Source organism: Trachurus japonicus, chromosome 24 (assembly GCF_045865225.1).
Source record: "Trachurus japonicus isolate A0001 chromosome 24, Traja_1.0".
Lineage (NCBI taxonomy): Eukaryota > Metazoa > Chordata > Actinopteri > Carangiformes > Carangidae > Trachurus > Trachurus japonicus.
The window spans coordinates 12,610,275-12,628,450 of record NC_140930.1 but is presented as its reverse complement, the minus strand read 5'-3'; the positions used below and the strand labels follow the sequence as shown (position 1 = coordinate 12,628,450).

General features: G+C 42.6%; 1 protein-coding gene across 7 annotated transcripts in view; it reads right to left on the bottom strand.

Annotated features, from left to right (window-relative positions):
* Nucleotides 1–16,711, bottom strand: part of LOC146961448 (rho-associated protein kinase 2-like) — a 34,242-nt gene extending 17,531 nt beyond the window's left edge. For all 7 annotated transcript variants that reach the window (XM_085771064.1, XM_085771063.1, XM_085771062.1 and 4 more), the window contains exons 1-9: nt 16,223–16,711; nt 10,951–11,032; nt 10,324–10,424; nt 9,534–9,671; nt 8,620–8,880; nt 7,698–7,842; nt 7,351–7,489; nt 4,791–4,882; nt 665–824 (exon numbers count right to left, since the gene is read on the bottom strand). In XM_085771064.1, the coding sequence (XP_085627190.1) occupies nt 665–824; nt 4,791–4,882; nt 7,351–7,489; nt 7,698–7,842; nt 8,620–8,880; nt 9,534–9,671; nt 10,324–10,424; nt 10,951–11,032; nt 16,223–16,318 (1,214 nt within the window). In that variant the 5' untranslated portion in view covers nt 16,319–16,711. The remainder of the gene's footprint in view (nt 1–664; nt 825–4,790; nt 4,883–7,350; nt 7,490–7,697; nt 7,843–8,619; nt 8,881–9,533; nt 9,672–10,323; nt 10,425–10,950; nt 11,033–16,222) is intronic.
* Between the last annotated feature and the right edge of the window lie 1,465 nt (nt 16,712–18,176).

Genomic DNA, 18,176 nt, shown 5'->3' with positions numbered 1-18,176 from the left:
AGAGAATTAAAGCTGGTTTCAGAAAGTTTTATAGCCATACGCGTGGTTAAAAAAAGACCATGTGTGCTCAAATCAGAGGAATGTCTTAATGTCTTAGCCATACATTTACACTGTGTAGTTATACATTCCTCTGGTTTTAATGTCACTTACTGACTTTAAGAACATTTATTGACTTTGACTGTGTTTTCTGAGCTATGTGTAAAAAAAGAAACAAACCTTCAGCTCAAGCCTGAAAAGGTTAAAAACACAGATAAAGCACTGCAAGATGTTGAATCCATCCATTTTTTTTAGTCCTCCTCTCTATTGAAACCAGGGCTTAGAAACTAGACTTCACCATAAGCAAAGAGGGCAGTTAAAGGGTCTGTCAGAACAAGGCAGCAGTGTGGAGCTCAAACAGGCGGACAGTGTCTGACTGCTAGTAAGACTGTATTAAAGGTACGGGTGTGAAGCTGTCTTTTTCTGCCTTGTGCATTTAAAGCACAGCTCTGTCTTTAACGCTGCTCCCTGAGTCTAGAGGCCCCAAACAGGAGTGCTGCATTAGTGCATTTCATTTTGTTTGAATGAAAATCTAAATGAATATAAGACCAGCAGGTATGGATCCAGATTGGGGGGAAAAAAAGAAATAAGAAAGAAAGAAATAAGATGTTGGAATAAAAAGACTCACTGATCCTCCTTGAAGTAGGTGAAGCCGACAAATGGGAGCTGGTTGCCGACGAAGGCTTTGGGAGGAGGAAAGGTCTCGACATCTCCTTTATCAACCTCTATGTCGTCAAAGTTACTGGTGTCTATGTCACTGCTCAGCTCTGGCACAACTGGGGCCACAGCTGGAAGACAGAAGCAGAGAGAGAGAGAGGGAGAGAGAGGGAGAGTCATGGAGTGAAAGTGGGCGAGGAGGAGGCGCGAGCCAGGAGAGGTTGAGGAAAGAGAAAGTTGTACATAAACGGTGGTGACTATCGTTTTTTTCCGATTAAGACCTGATCTCAGGATTACAACGATTTCTTCTTAATAGAGGATATATTTTCTAACGTAATGTCTCTGTGTTAAACTCTGTGCCAGCTTTGGCTTGTTGCTTGTAGCAGGAGCGAGTCTTCTACAGGTTGGCGTGTGGCTGACACCGCTCCTTCTCCTCTACAGAGCTCGCTTTGTGCCTCACACACACACACACACACGCACACACAGGCCTAAACACACCAGGAGTGAACGCTCCCTCAGCTCTGCTCTCACAGGAGCAGGCGCACTTTAAAAAGTCTGCACGACTGGCAGACAAAAATGTGTTAAAGAGCCAATCTGATAAAAACCAAGCCAGAGCTTTGGCCTATAAATGGCTCCTAATTAAGAGAAAAAAAAGAAAAAAAAAGCAGTCTGTATGGATCGAACTTCCTCAAACCAGTGCAATTCTGGCTCGGAGCAAAGAGCTTATTACTCTTCGGTCGAGTCACAGCCCACAACGTGACAAATGTGACTGGAGGATGGTGGAGAAAATACAGGGACAGATCAAGAGCGGCAACAAAACAACAAACGAGGCGGTGAGGGGGGTGGGGGGGTAGAATAAAAAAGAAGAGGCCGAGAAAAAAAAAAAAAAAAAGCCAAAATGTGGTGAGACAGAAAGAGACACAGGCCGCTCCATGGAGGCCCTTGCGGCACGACTTCCCAGAATGCTCTCTGATAGCGGGTGGCTAATGACAGGCAGCCGTGGCCACAGTGAGAGTGAGAGAGCGGGAGCAGCCCTCCAAAGCTGGGGCGCCCCTCTCATTAGAGCAGTCCACACGGCCCGCACAGCTGCCCCGCCCGCCGCTACAGAGAGGAGGGGGGGAGCTGCCTCCCATCCATCCATCCATCCATCCATCCATCTGTACATCTATACATCTATACATCTATACATACATAGAGCTCTGGAATCAGTTTCTCTGGTTTTTACTATTTGTAGGTTGTAGTAAAATTAACGTTTTTGTTTTATTCTATGAACTACTGACAACATTTCTCCCAAAGTTTAAAGCAGAAGTAAGCGGAATATTTGTGTTAATATAAGTCTTAAATAGTTATATCTTCCGACAGCAATCACTTATATAGAGTGTTTGGTCTGAAACACGGGTCTGTCAGTCACTCTGCTCTGCTCTGAGCCGAGGAGAAAACTTTCCTTGTATCCTACAACCTTTATCCAATGAGGAGAGAGAACGGCATAAAGGGGCGGTCCTCTCTGTGTGTGCAGCCAAGGGATGCGCGTGAATGTGGTGACGTAGGGACGAGGGCGGGGACTGCTAACTCCATCGGCTGACAGGAAGTTAGCCAAAACGACTGGATCGCTTACTTCTGCTTTAACGTTTTAGTTTTATTCTATGAACTACTGACAACATTTCTCCCAAAATTGAAATAAAAATATTGTCTTTTAGAGCATTTATTGGCAAAAAATGACAACTAGTCAAAATAACAATGATGTTTGAAGTCTTTTCAGACCTTGAGTAATAATAATGCAGAGAAAACATGTTCATATTCATTGCTCAACAACAGAAAACAAATATTTTAACTTGGGAAGAGTTTATTAATCAATTTCGGTGGGATAATGACAATGTTTAATCCCAGCAGTGTTTTTTATAATCTTCTCTCTCATTAAGTCGAATGAGTTGTGTGAGTTTTTTTTAAAACTGGAAACTTAAAGCAGAAGTAAGCGATCCGGTCGTTTTGGCTAATGCTGCGTTCCAGGCAGGCTTTTGAAACCGTAAATTACAGCTTCAAGTCACGACTTACGACTTTGTAGCGTTCCAGGCAACCCACTCGTGTTTTTCCGACCTGTTTTACCTGTGAAAGTCACTATAACGGCCACTCGTAACTTCCGACCCGTGAACTCGTACCAGATCGACCTGGTACGACTTCACAGGTCGGAAAAACACGAGTTACGGGCTGCCTTGAACGCACCATAACGTCTTGTCAGCCGATGGAGTTAGCAGCCCCCGCCCTCGTCATGGATCTATTGGTCCTCGTCCCTACGTCACCACATTCACGCGCATCCCTTGGCTGTACACACAGTCCTTCATGCCGTTCTCTCTCCTCATTGGATAAAATTTGTAGGATACGAGAAAAGTTTTCTCCACGGCTCAGAGCAGAGCAGAGTGACTGAGAGACCCGTGTTTCGGACCAAACACTCCATAAGTGATTGCTGTCGGAAGATATAACTATTTAAGACTTATATTAACACAAAAATATCGCTTACTTCTGCTTTAAGAAACATTTGTGAAAGTGGTCCCTTAGTTTTTTTCCAGAGCTGTATATACATCACATCGACAGTGAGTCTACACTGAAGCTCAAACTTGGAAACAAGCGCTCCTGAGTCACACACAGCTGGAACAGACGTGCAGCTCTGCGGGATGCCAGAATTGGAGCAGTGTCTTGTTTTGCAGTGTGTGTGTCTGTGTGTGTGTGTGTGTGTGTGTGTGTGTGCGCAACAGGACATGCATGTGCAGACATGAAGGCAGCAGCGCAGTGCAGCGCAGCAGTGGCACCGTAGTGGTTTCGTGTTGCAGGGCTGCCAGGCTCTGATCAGAAGTTCTCTGTGTCGTCTTAATCAGAGCCAGGTGAAGCACAGAGACGGAGAGTCAAAGGGAAAGAGCCTGTGTGTAATTATACGCAGACAGAGGTCCCGTTCATGTCCTACTTTCCTTATTTCCTCCCTTCTTTATTTCTTATTTCCTCCTGCCCAAATGATGTCTGAAGTTTGGATTTAATATTCTGATAACTAATGAATATCATAACAGTTTTATATAAAGATAATTCACCATTCAGAGTTTGATTTTGTTTGACCCGATTTGACCCAGATTAGTTGATGTGCCCTGTTTATCTTTTTGGTTGGGCCGTTGCTATGGTTTCCCTTTTCATCCTTTCCTTCCAAATCTTTATATGGCTGTAAGTACACAAAGTTTTTTGCATTGATGGTATGGAATTATAAATGAAATCATAAAGAGACTACATTAAATACTAAAATAAAAGCTTGTTTTGTTGCTGAATATTGACGCTGAACAGATGCTGATTGCCGATTTGTTATGTAACAATCTAACCATGTAATGTAATTAAACTCTCACAATGCTAAAAGTTATGAAATTAGCAAATAATAACAGATCATGCACCAAAAAGACTAGTTACTATAATAATATATCAAAGGAGGCTGTTAAATTAACACATTATATTATATTAACACATGATATGCCTACGTATGTTGAATTCTGCCTCGCTGTTTCATTCATCACTGCATGTGTTGTTAGTCGTATGCCATGTTTAATCCACTGAACGATACAGGGCCATGACATTTTCTTATATTAACCTGTCTGCACTCCATTTGCACATCTAAGATTTACTAGAATAAACTTCACAGCCAGCAAAACACTGTGTTGTTCTTTCTAGTAGTAAAAATGACTTCTCTTTATTCTGTACCTCTGGGGCAAAATCCATATGCAGCTGGTTACTGTTGAAGAATCTGCTGTGCATCATGGGCTCTGTTGCTCTGTGCAATATCCAGCTATATAATGTAAGATATGAGTATAGGGGGCATATGGGGAGCATGTGCACCATATATATATGGACTTAATGGCTCAGGAGATGGAAATAAACTGTGAACAGAGACTGAAAGAAAACAGATCTCCAGGGGAACTTGCTGGAGCTGATAAGAAGTAGAGGAATGGTTACAAGAAGTAAAAAAAATAAATAAAAGTCACACATTACCAGAGATGGAAAGAAATCTGCACCTGCATTTAAAAGAAGTGTTAAGAAAAAGATTGTAAACATGCAATTCAAACACTTACTCTCGCGGATGTTGTCAAAGGTCCACTGGTCACTCTTAAAGAAGGGATGGCATTTGATCTCGTCCACTCCGGTGCGGCCTAGACGAACCGTCCTGCACACAGCGACAGGACCGAGACTGTGAGCGGAGGCTGCTCGGCCCAAACACACAAAACACACCCTGCTCCGCCCCCCCTCCCCCTCCCCCTCCTCCTCTTCCACCCACCACCACCACCACCACCATCACTAACATATCATCCCCAAAAAACACAGGCTAGGCAGAGTGACCACTCGGCTCTCTAAAAACCACACTGACCAGCATGGAGAGCCGCATGACCACCGGTTGGACGCCGGACACGCCTGAAAACCTCCACTGACCAGTCAGAGACAAGATAATATAGATCCAAGGAGGAGAGAGGGAGTGAAGGAAGGCGGATCAGAGGGCAACACACCTGACTGAGTCGAACACAACTCCTAGAGCTGCTGCTGAAAACTAAAAACACACTTTCTCTCTCTCTCTCTCTTTCTCTCTTTCCTGCCTCGTCTCCCCTTTACTCCCTCCTTCCCCGCTGGGTACAGGGCCGGAGGGGTGCGGCAGTTTTAGGCTTTGCCACGTGTGGGACATTCCAGACCCAGCCAAGAGGAAGAGAGGGCAGGGGCGGGGAAGAAGAAAGAGAAAAAAAAGCAGAGTTTTTAACCCCACCACCCAAAAAAGAAAAAGTCAAGACATGCAAACCAAGCTGGACTTTTACAAACACGAGTCAGAAAAGTTGCAGGAGAAAGTTACAGCACAAAAAAAAAAGAAAAAGGGAAGGATGGAGAAATGAAGAGTGGCACCAAGAAAACAGATATATAAAAAGAAGAAGATGGTTGTGCTCACAGGAATGATTCAGCAACGCCGGGGGACAGTGACAGAGCATGTGGGTTAAGCGGTGAATTGGTCAGTGCTAAAGGCTTGTGTGTGTGTGTGTGTGTGTGTGGGTGTGTGACTGGGTCGCCGTACACACATGTGAGATTCTGTCTGTGGCGCAGAGAGTAGCGAGTGCGAAGGTAAATAAACAGAGTGAGGAGGACAAATGAAAGGCTGCTCTGTACTGATGCAGAAAGGGCCTGTGTTTGAGCCCACCAGGGGGCGGGGCCACTAATGTAAACAGGAAGTGGTTTCTTCCAAAGGGGCTGGGCCGAGGACCAAGTACAGCACCCACGCCCACACCCACACACCCATTCATGTAACTTTTTTACCTTTAATGGTGATGATATGTCACTAGGTAAATAAAAACTGCACTGTGTGTATTTAAATGGTCTCAGACACTTTATTGGTTTTATTTAATGATAATGATCTGATGATTAATCCAGAGGACGAGTGTCTGTGCATCTAAAAACTGATATAAATGATGATTATGAGGAGAAAATGAATAATTCTGAGTGACATGTCCACCCTAGGGATGCCCTGATGCTAATATTGATCATTTATGAGTGAGACTGGCCAATAAATAGCCAATATGAATTATTATTTTGTATCCGACAGTGGGGACTGAATTACACAATGTCATTATTAATGACATGTGTTAATCTATGTGAATTAATAACAACAATGACTCTTATTCAATGGTCTAAACAGTGCAAAACAGCCTAGCAAGTAAAAGTCAATATGTCCCAGCCCATTAACAATGAGGCATTATGCAAACTAAGGAATAATAAGATTTCCAGTCAGATACAGGCTGCATTCAAATTGTGGGTAAATGGGTAGTAGTCTGCACAACAGTAGTCCATTCACTGTAATATAAAACCAGGGTTCTGTGTTTTGTTTTACGCCCTGAAAATACTCCCTAAAACTTCAAATATGTATGAATCCGCCGGTAAAAATAGTCCCCGACACATACACTTTGTGTTTCCGTTTGAGGAATGTTAAAACTTTAAACTACAGCTATAGCACCAAGCTGTTTTACAAAACTAAAACTCTGTCAAAACTATTTATTTGTCACATGTTTTTAAATGTTTTCATCTTCACTAGGTGCAAATGGCTCAGAGGATAAATGCCACACACAGAGGCTGAGGGAGGGAAGCATTGGGCTCTTTGTTAGAAATAAGAAACGTAACTATCAAATTAAACATCTTCAGCCTTATCCTTAATAACTTATTTCTTGAATCAAATAAGCTCCTGCTGATACGGCGGTGAATTTACTCCTGCTCCACTTATCTTTGCCACATTCCTCACACTGTTCATTTATGAGGTTGTTCTTCTCAAATAGGAGCTTACAGCACAGAGAGAGAACAGAGTAAGTTGTGTTAAGTTAAAGGATGATTGGATGGACAAATTTTACTTTTTAGATAAAAGAAAGAAAAAGTTAAAGTTGAATTATGATGTGACTGCTCTCTGCTCTATTCTACAATCCAAAGAACAGCGTTTCACTGGTGTGTGGTACAGCTATTGGTGTAACAAGTAAAGTCACAAAGGAAAAAAAATTATCCAACTGTCTGCACATGCAAGGCAGCATGAAATTGTAAAAATATTCTGAATTCTTTCAGAAGCACACACAAAAAAGTGTTGTTTTTTTATGATTTAAAGCTCCATGTGCAAACCTGTCGGTAAGAAAGGCGCAGATCAGGTCTTTGGCTTCCTTTGACATCTCTACATCGTCTGGGAAGACGAGGGAGTTCTTGTGGTTCATGATCTTTCCATAAGTTCCCACCAACGACTCGGCATAGAAGGGAGTTTCACCTGTGAAAGACAAAATAAAAAAATAATAAAAAATGAAGGAAGAATTGTAATAATGTGTCTGCTGGGCTGATTATACTGATGACTCAACAGTTACAGCTTTACTCCAGCAGGACAGGACAGGACTTTACATAATATAGGCGCTGCATCATACTCTATTAATAGATTAGTCAATAGAAAAAAATGTGTGACTAAACAGTGGGTCACTTACCGACCAGCAGCTCGTAGATAAATACTCCTACAGACCACCAGTCGCACTCGCGGCCGTAGTTGCCATCTCCACCCTGAGACTGGAGCACCTCGGGGGAGATGTAGTCTGGTGTCCCCACAGCGGTGTCACAGTGGACCATGCCCGACTGCACACACACAAATACACAATATTTACAACAGAAGGGGAGAAAAAAAGAGAAAATACCAAAAAGGCTATTTGTTCACATTCTCCATGACCCAAAAAACATGAAAAATCGCTCTTTAAAAAAGGGACAAAGGGGCGCCGAGTCCCGGATCGGGCAGCCCTTTACTGCATGTCATTCCCCTCTCTCTGCCTCCCCATTTCCTGTCTCTCTCAACTATACTGTCCAACAAAGGCATAAAAAGCCAAAAAATATACTTAAAATAAAAAAAATTAAAAAAGCTTTATAAGCTGTGACCTACATTTTGTTGAGAAAATATAGGTCCCATAAGAATTATAAATTATATATATAGGCTCCTCCTCTATGTAATATGTATGTACTGTATGTATGTAGTGAATTTATAGCAACGTTTTAACTCTTCCAGACAGTTTTGCTGATGTATTTTCAGACCCCTCGTCTGTTGGCAGATTTTCATAGAGCTCCAGTGCGTCCACTTGCAAACTAGTTATTTTGAAACTGCTGTGGTAAAAACAAAAGGTGGAAAAAAAAACAAACACTTCCTGCCTCAGAACAGAGGTTGAACCTCTGCCTCTGGAGTCTAGATTGGGCTGTTCAGCAGCACAAAAACTTCTGGGTGCAGCACTTCACAGTCTGAACACATGGTGGTGCACTAAGGCCCAGAATAAACTGGTCATAAAACAGAAAAGTCAATCCAGTCTCCAGCAGCTGTTTTCTCTTCAGGATTAAAGGCCACAGAACAGAAATAGTTTCGTATCCTACCGAGTCCATCTTCATGCATGTGCCGAAGTCGGCCAGTTTGAGGTGTCCGTGTTCGTCCAGCAGCATGTTGTCGGGTTTCACGTCGCGGTGGATGAAGCCCATGGAGTGGATGGCGTCCAGTGCCAGCACCACCTCGGCCGTGTAGAAGCGAGCCCACTTCTCGGGCATGTCGTAGTTCATGGTGAGCGTGACCAGGTCGCCTCCGGGCATGAACTCCATCACCATGTAGAGGTGGCGGTCGTCTTGGAAGGCACAGCACAGCTAGGAGACGGGAAACAGAGTCAGTCAAAGTCGACTGCAGACTCGTTGCTCTGTGTCACTGAACAATTTATTATTATCTATTTACACTGGATTTAATAAATCCAGACTCTTTGCATGCATTTGTTATGGTTCATACCTGCAATTATTCATATAGCACATTTACTTATTTAATAGTTTTTTTTTTATTTTGTTCATACAGTTTGAAATTGATACTCTAAGATCTTATCCTTGGATAGATATGAATAATTCTACTTGTGGATGACTTCTTGAATAAGTTCAAATAAGTCAAACTGAAGTCTACTATAAATGGACTGAATGAGGGGAAATGGGGAAGAAGGTACTGTATCTCTCATATTATATTGTTATAAGTCTTTTTTAAATTCATTTTCATAAATTAGTTGATTTAATTTTGCATTATCTTCCCCTTCTCTTTTAGTCTTTTTTTTTTAAATTCATGTTATAACTCAAGCAGTGAAGAGTCCCAGACTTAGTATTAGACAGGATGGAATAACATTTGGTGCACCCAGGGTGATGAGCACCATCTCAGTCCAACTTCTACCTAAGCTGCTCTTTCTTTGTAACGGGAGACAAAAACCAAACCCTTCCACTTTATCTAATCGTTGGGGTTAAAACATGTGTTTGCATGTGCACACCTGAACGACCCAGGGGCTGTTGGAGAAGGCCATGATGTGCCTCTCCTCCCAGAAGAAGGCCGAATCCGACCGCTTGATCATCTCGAATTTGCTGAGCTGCTTCATGGCGTAGACCTTCTGGGAGGCCTTGTGACGGACCTGCGGCCGAGAAAGAGAGAGGACACGTCGGCGTACAAACAGTGACAAACTGTACAAGGGCAACAAGAACAAGATGTAACAGTGTCACAATGACCAAGATAACGTGAGACAGTCAGTCGGGGAGGGGAGGGGGGCGTGCGGAGGCGGTAATTCTAGGGCACACCCGTACAAAGACATGCTTACACATGAATTCAAGCAAAACACAGTAACCCACCCCCCTCAACACACACCCTCCTCAGGCTTTACACTCCTCTCCTACACAATGAGCCTGTCCAGACTTGTTTCTACTACCACAAAACGCTCAGCAGAGACCAGAATCCATCAGCTCAAGACATCTGGAAACCTGAGAAGCTTGTAGTTTGGAGTTACAGCTACTTTAATCCCCCTGTTTTTTAAAACCAAAAGTCAATTCACTTGATCAGGAGGTTGAGGAAGATGCCAATCGTGTCTGAAATACCAACAAACAAACTCGCAGAAGCTGCAGAGTCGTGTCATTTTTCTGTCTATTCACAGGTTGTTGCTCCCTCTGGTGGCCAACACATTCGTAGTGTGTTGCTGCTGCCTTTGTAAAACATCTGGAGAAGAAACTCTGACGCAAGTTGTGATGTGAAAAGAGTGAAAGGGGGCAGCGATTAACTCTTCAACATCTCACCAGCTGCACTTCTCCATAGGCTCCTCTCCCGATCAGCTTCACCTTCTCAAAGTCCTCCAGCTTCACCTGCAGCTCTCGCAGCTGGCTCACCGCCTTTTCATCTGCGTCAAGACACACACACACACACACACACACACACACACACACACACACACAACAACATAGCAACGCAAAGGTCAGGCTGCACATTGAAAGGTTGTATCACTTAATAAAACACAATCTGATCTCTGCATAAGACGTAAAACAACAGTTCTTTCAATTCTGCCAGGATTAGACAGCAGTTAATTTTGTTATATAAACATTTCTCTGATCATCATGCTACAGAAATATTATTCCAGTTGTTTGTTATCTTGTCTGTGACCTTTTGCAAATGAGTTCTGTGCACATGAACTATTTGCAGCTGAACTGAGAAAAAAAAGAAGAAGAAAAGATTCTGAACATGTGGATTTTCTTTGCAAGGTTTAGTAAAATCATGCTTTTGATTATCCCCCCCCCCAAAAAAGAAGAATCTTTACATAAAGTTTTTGTGCATTGACAAACACATTATTGTATGTCTTGACTTTCTCATGGTAGAATTTCTGCAGGCGTAAAACATGTAAATCAGTAATAACATGTTGTAGCACTTACAGCGTTTCAGAAATGCCTCTATGTTCTTGTTTTTCCGCAGGGCGGGGTAGTTCAAGTCATTCGCCAATGCATTCATGGAATCCTGAGAGACAGGAAGAAGAAAAAATTATTCACACTTTGTAAATAATAAGAAACACAGTCATTTGCAATTATATTGTTTTACTTATAGGTTTATTAAAAAAATGTTTAGAAGCAGATATTGCTGCTTTTTCATTGACAAATTGAGAAACTTGCTGATGTAAAGTTTAATTTATGTCGGGAAATAATATTTAAGAGGATTTTCTCATAACTCTGTGAGGACAGCACGCCCTGTCCTTCTGCAGAGCGATAAAAAAGATAAGAAAAGTGAATGAATGAATAAATGAAGGAGGGAAAGAACATTTTTGTGAACTGTGCTCTACAAAATGAAACAGTGGCTGCAGAGAACATCAGGAAGCAGACGTGCAGCGGCGCAAAAACACAATGACAATAGACATAACAAGTCAAACAACAACAGAAACTGGTCACATGATGCCATTACAGCCCCCCTCTGCCCAAACACAGGCCTTATACACCTACGCCCACTCCCACTCCGGCCAGAAAACACACATTCCCCCGCCTGCAGCTGAACACACAGGGGCAGCAGGGGCAGCATCAGGACTGAAAGCCCCCGGGCCTCAGTGGTGTCATCGCTGCTTAAAGCGGCGGTGTCGGGTTTCACCAAGAACCGAAATGTCTCCGAGATCCAAACGCATGATGAGGCTGCCAGGGGCGAGCTGGCAGGTGGGTGGGTGGGTGAGGGAGAAGTACGACCCCCAGCTCCCCCAAAAACAGAGGTCAAGTAGAGTCATTCAACAGTATGAGTGTGTGTGTGTGTGTGTGTGTGTGTGTGTGTGTGTGTGTGTGTGTGTGGTAGTGGTACAGGAGGGGGAGTGAGGGAGTCGCAGTGGTGTCTTTCGGCCTGTTTGTTCGGGGACATGTGAGTGGGTGGGCAGCGGCATGTGGAACAATTCTGCACCTTTAAATAGCAGCGGTGAAGAGAGATCCCCCCCACACACACACACAGATACACACACCGTACACACACACACACACACACACACACACACAGACAGAGACACCGCAGACGAGTGGAAATAGACCTAAAGGCTCAGAAGCTATTGTGGGACAAACAGCTTATGGTTCTGGATTCAGGCTGAGCGCTCGAGGATCTGTGATCGTTTTACACAGCTTGTGTGTGTTTGTGTGTGTGTGTGTGTGTGTGTCTGTGTATGTGTGTGTGTGTGTGTGAGTGTGTGTGCTGGATCAAGATAATGATCACTGCATTATGGAGTTTTCCAGGGTGAACTCTGCAATATTTGATCCAGGTATAAATCATAATCAGCTGGAGTATGTTGAGAGTGTGTGTGTGTGTGTGTGTGTGTGTGTGTGTGTGTGTGTGTGTGTGTGTGTGTGTGACTAAACTGAACAATGAATGACAACGAAATCAAAACACACACCGGATCAGCAGCGTTAGTAGTGTCGACACTGACCAAACTGACCGCCCATTCACATTAAATATTACTCTCTTGATGTCATGATACAAAGTCGCTCCTTGAGTCATCCCGGGCCGCCATGACACGTCCTGCTGGCCTCATGTTACCTTATGTAACTAGAATTACCTCCTCACAGTCGCATCGCTCCGGCCAACCAACGGTCAAATTGCACTTTTACATCCACTTCTGTCCACACTCAATATAGTGTGTAGTGATGAGATTTAACAAAAGGTTTTGGAGAGATCACACCGAGAGAGGAAGGAGTCACATTTCTTGGGTTTGTTCACAACGTTTCAAATGTGGATGTTGCTGCAAAGAAGCTACGACTTCTGAAATGCACACACACACAGTCCACCAGTGTCACCATCTATGTGCGCCTGAGTTATAACAACAAATAACAAAAATGTGTTTGTTGACCTTTGACCTTCTGGATATAAAGTGTCATCACTTCCTTGTTTCTTCCTTTCAGGTGTCTGTGTTTTAACTCGTTGTGTTAGGACGTCACAGTGGACTTGACTGATTGTTGACACACTCACACACTTATATTTTCTGTTTTGTTTTTTTCTTTTCTATGTTATTGTTGTTAGACACTAATATTTTTATTAATTTTTTCAGGTTATTTTGTGCTTTTGTACATTAAAATTGTAACATTAATATTATTATAAGGTGGAGGCTTCAAATAAGCCCACCGTGGTTTTTTGCCTCTCCCTGCACTGTTTCATTATTACCTATTATGTTCTATGCTATATTCTTTTAAATTCTGCACAAAAAAAAAGAAAAAAAAAAAAGAAATGACCTTTGACCAAACATCAATCAGCTCATGTTAGAATTACAGATGTGCACTACTTCAGCTACACACATGTGGTGTTAATGGGTTTTATGCTTCCATTGACTAGAAATAATTACATTGATTGTAATTACAGGATATATACTAAGATCTACCCTATACAGAGTGATCGTGTAAACATAAACTGTCATTTGCATTCTTCTATTCCACAACACCAGTGAGACACAGGAGTCAACTGTGAGCTGCCATTGTAGGTAAAAATCCCTTTAAGACCTGATAAAGCCCAGTTTGAGTCTCTCATAATATCACGCTCCTATCCAGCGATTCCTCCCATGACGGACTGTCTGGTCCCGTCAAGACTTTAAGAAAAACGTCGATCAAGTCTGATTTCCCCCTCTGGAATCTGAGCAGATCTGAACATGATTGTGCAGTTTACAGCTGCGTCGTGTCTCCTCTCTCCAACCAGAACAACACCGCCGCCCACCTACTCCACTCACTGTGAGCTCATACCGTCACAGAGCGCGATCACCAACAATGAAGGTTGCTCAGATTGCATCAAAATGTAAACCGTGTCCCACTCGAACAAATCCGGCCTCCACCGTCCTGAGGAGCGCTGAAGAAAGACGACTTCCCTGAAACAAACGTGGGCCAGCCTTGAATTGTTCCTCAGATTCCTGAATTAAATTATGTATTTCCTCTTCCACCAGTACGTTGATCAATCATTATGTTTGGATGCAGATAGAAAAACTTTCACACACAGCATTCAGTATATTAAAGTACACTGACTGGACTGAATGTGTTATTACTAAAAAATGCTGATCAAAGTGCTTTTATAATTGATTAATTTGTCCAATCAGTAAATCTTTATATTTTCAGAGTCACAATCGGTATGTGGCCAAACTGCTTTATTAAAGCATAACAAATGTGCTTTAAGTACGCTTTAAGTAACAAAGTACTGACTCATTTGTTTTTTCCAATGCAATTACATTGTATAAATGAATGTGTGTTTCAAGGTCCTTGGTATATGCCTGTAAACTAATTTTATTATTATTTTAACTTCTGTTTTCATTGATATATTAACCTAAGTACACATAAGCTAAAGATTTGATCAGTTATTATATGTAATTCTTGGCGATATTACATCAACCACACTCATGAAGAGCTGAGATGATTGATAATCTACTCTGTCAATAAAAAGGAAATTGCAACTGCAACTGCAACTACCTTTAATTGTTTTTTATTCCATTCATTTGATTACGCAATAACAGCAGGAAGTTCCTGGTTCCAGCCTGTACAATATGACAACATGTGCCTTGTCTTCGCTTCATTTAATCTTAAATTGAAACACAGCGAGACATTTTAATTCACTCAGGCCCTCAGAATTTGTGTATTTTTCACAGGCTGAATGATAACTGATAGGATGATTTGATTAAAATAGATAAGTCAACGCCCTGCAGAACAAGCACTTAATAAATATAACACTTCACTGTGTAAGACCCCACAATCCTTTTGTTCCGTAGATTAAAGAAATGCTTTAAAAAAAACGTCTTTTGTGTGAATACAACAAAAATAATTGTGGACAAACAGGAAATAGTGACGTGAGGTCACGGTGGGGGTTATCTCCATCTCAATTCCAGGAAGTGACTCCAGCTTCCTGTGCGGTCGCTCCCTGCATTAGGCAGCATGGGCGACCATTGTTATCTCCACTCCAGAGCTGCTTGGAACCCGGCGCAGCTGACGGCGCTGCTGCTGGCTGCTAAAACTGAAAATGATGACTGGTGAGGTTTGGATATGTCGTCAGGGCAATCCCATTAATGTTTTTGTACGGCGTGAGTTGGGGCTGTTCTTGTGAAGATAAGAACGGGGTCTTTTACCTGTGACTCATCAGCTCTCAGAATAGACACATTCCCTTTAGCAGGAAATATTTCAGACACAGATTTATGTATGCACCAGTTAGTAGCCTACATCCACCATCCAATCTTTCTTTACTTGTGCACGCGTTGACCTCATTATTGACCCCTATTGCATGCTCGGGTGGGTTTTCTTTACAGATGGCACCAAAATAACCTGACTCACCAACCAACCATCTATGGCCGGTGACGTTCTGTTAATATCAACTCATCATTTCATCAGAGTGTGATTCCCGTGTTGACATTTCCTCAAACGTGTCTCTGTGTGTAGGCATTACAGTAATTCTATATCAAACTGGTTCTCCGGGAGGTGAGGTGACCTACTAAAAGAAAGGCTGTCAGGTGACGTTCAGGTAACAAAAGGCCTGTCTCCCTATCAGCTCAAGAAGGTGTAGGCTAGTGGTTGTTGCTGCTGACCGAGGTGGGGCAGCTGTTAGCAGGGGCAATACTAGACTAGTGTCATCAGAGTTGTTGGAGGACATTCTTGGGACAGGTCAGAGGGAGGCCACACCAAGACACTCAACAGGTAATCACAGGTAATCACAGGCAGACAGTGATGGAGTGGTGAGAGAGAGTGAATGAATGAATGAATTAACTAACACTTTTGTTTTAGACTCAGTTTCAGTTTCTGTTAAAACTTTTTACTGACTTTTTCCTTCCCTGTTCCTGCAGCACAGAAAAAGGAAAGCTACACTTATTAGACTTAAGGTGGAGTTTCCCTTCAGCTGTATATCCCTGATTAGAAGTACATAGGCTACTGATGATAAATGGAGCTTTGGTTAAGTCAACACACGCACTTATCTTCATGATCTCACCCATAAATAAAGAGAACTGACATCAGCTGATAACAACAATCTGTATGTTACCACTTCTCCCCCCCCACAGCTGTGTCATTGGATATTCATTTGTTTATACGCCCCGGTTGTTGTTTTAAGACGTGTCTCTTCAGGTTATCGTGACAGAACAATAAGTCAGGGAAGGGCTCCACTTATAGGTAAATCATTACCTCTCTGCCTAGTCTACCTGAGTCTGAGCCCGAGGGGGAAAACATGAAAACTCACCAGGAGGGTTCCCAGGTTTAGAGCCGACTCAGGGTTCTTCATCAGGGACTCCAGCTTCTTCAGCCGGCTCTCCACCCTGCTCTCCGCCCCGAGCATGATGATCACAGTGTAGTGGACTCAGGTCAAGTGTCACAAAAAATAATAATTAAAAAAAGAAAAAGAAAAAAAGAAAAAAAAACACCTGTGGAGCTTTTTTTCTTCTGAGTCAGGACACAGGCGGGAGGTAGGGCGCACTCCGCCGCTGCTGCTTTGGCTCAGCTCCTCATGTCAGCTCCTCTGTGCTCTGCGGTTTAATTATTCATCCACAGCCAAAGTCCGCTCTCCCTCTCTCTCCCCCTCTCTTTCTCTCTCTCTCTCCCTCCTGTGTCATGAATTTGTCATCAGAAAGTGAAAACCGAGTGGACTCTGTGGAGGCGAAGAGCAGAGCAGGCACACCTCGCTCCCAGGTGCGCCCCGTCTGCTCCCAGGTATACAGCTACAACAAAGTCTGAGGCGAGCACAACGTGTCCAACCTGTAGGACGGACCGCCGTCAAGACGCATACAACCACACTGCACCACTTCCGGTGGAAACTACCAAACTAAAACTAAAGGGAAGGCGTCTGTGATCTAATTCCACTGGGAGCGTATGTAGCTATGTTCCCCGGTCGCAATACATAGGCTACTGGAAAACATAGGACCCTTTTTCAAAATTAGGGTCCTATGTTACTTATCTGGACTCCCTCTGTCTATCTGGCTTGTCTAGCCTCTATCTGACCTTTTTTATTTATTACTAAACTTAACCAACTCCTTTCTTCATTCTTCATTTCCTCCACTCAAAAATCTGCAAAGTCACGACTCCACTTCCAGGTATGGGACCAAAAATTACATGTTCCCTGGGTCCTTTTGGGAAAAAGTGGGCTGGGAACATAGGACCCTGGGAACATAGGGATGGCCCTTTATATACAGTCTATGGGATGACCCCATTCCATATTTCTATCTACATCTACTGTATATCTATATATCTAGCCTTATCTATATCAAATTCTCAGAATAGAATATCTCAGATATCTATCAAAATCTGTCATAATTTTGCAAATACGTGAACAAATACCCAATAATTATTAAATCCGTTTTTGCAAACATGGGAAAATACAGAGTAATGCAACAAATTCACTTTATATCATTTATTTATTCTGTAGAAGTAGCCTATGTAGGTGAATTAGCTACTTTAGATAGTTAATATAATCTAATTTGGTTTTGTTGTAAATTCAAGGGAATAAAACAAAATGAAATCAAATGCAATGCAATAAAATATAAGATTAAAAAAATAAAATAAAATAAAATAAAACGAAACTTAAAAAGGGTAGTAATGTCCCTTCAGGTAAGGTTAGTGTGTCCACAATGTGGCTCTTATTTGTTAATACAATAAAATCAAGCGAAAACGATGTGTTTCAACAAACAAATGACAAAAAGTTCTGCTGTCAGAAGAACCTGCATAAGCTGATGCTTTTATTTTGAAGGTGATACCCTACATCCGGGTTTGTGGTAGCTAACAGAAGGTGACTTGATGAAAACAAACCCTATAGCCCACAGCTACCCTCATAACCTGTGAACTAAATACATGTTTTGAACACACCGGTCGTGTCGGTGTCTAACGGTGTCTAACCTGTCCCGGGAAAGTTGCCCCAGGCCTGGTAACCGCTGCCCCCACAGAAACCTCCAATCACTGCTCCCAGTGAGCCCCCACTAAGCCGGAATTCCTGCTCTCTTAACTCATTCATCAGTTTTACCCTCGGTGCACAGAGTCTCGACCAACTTTCAGTATTTCAGGAATGCTGATGCGCAGCCTTGCACACGCACTGACACTAAAAATAGATATTTACAGTGTGCCCTTATCTCCAGCTCAATATCTGGATCATTATATTCTGTGGGGGGAGATGGGTAATTACTTGGCCAACATTAATATTTAGAGGG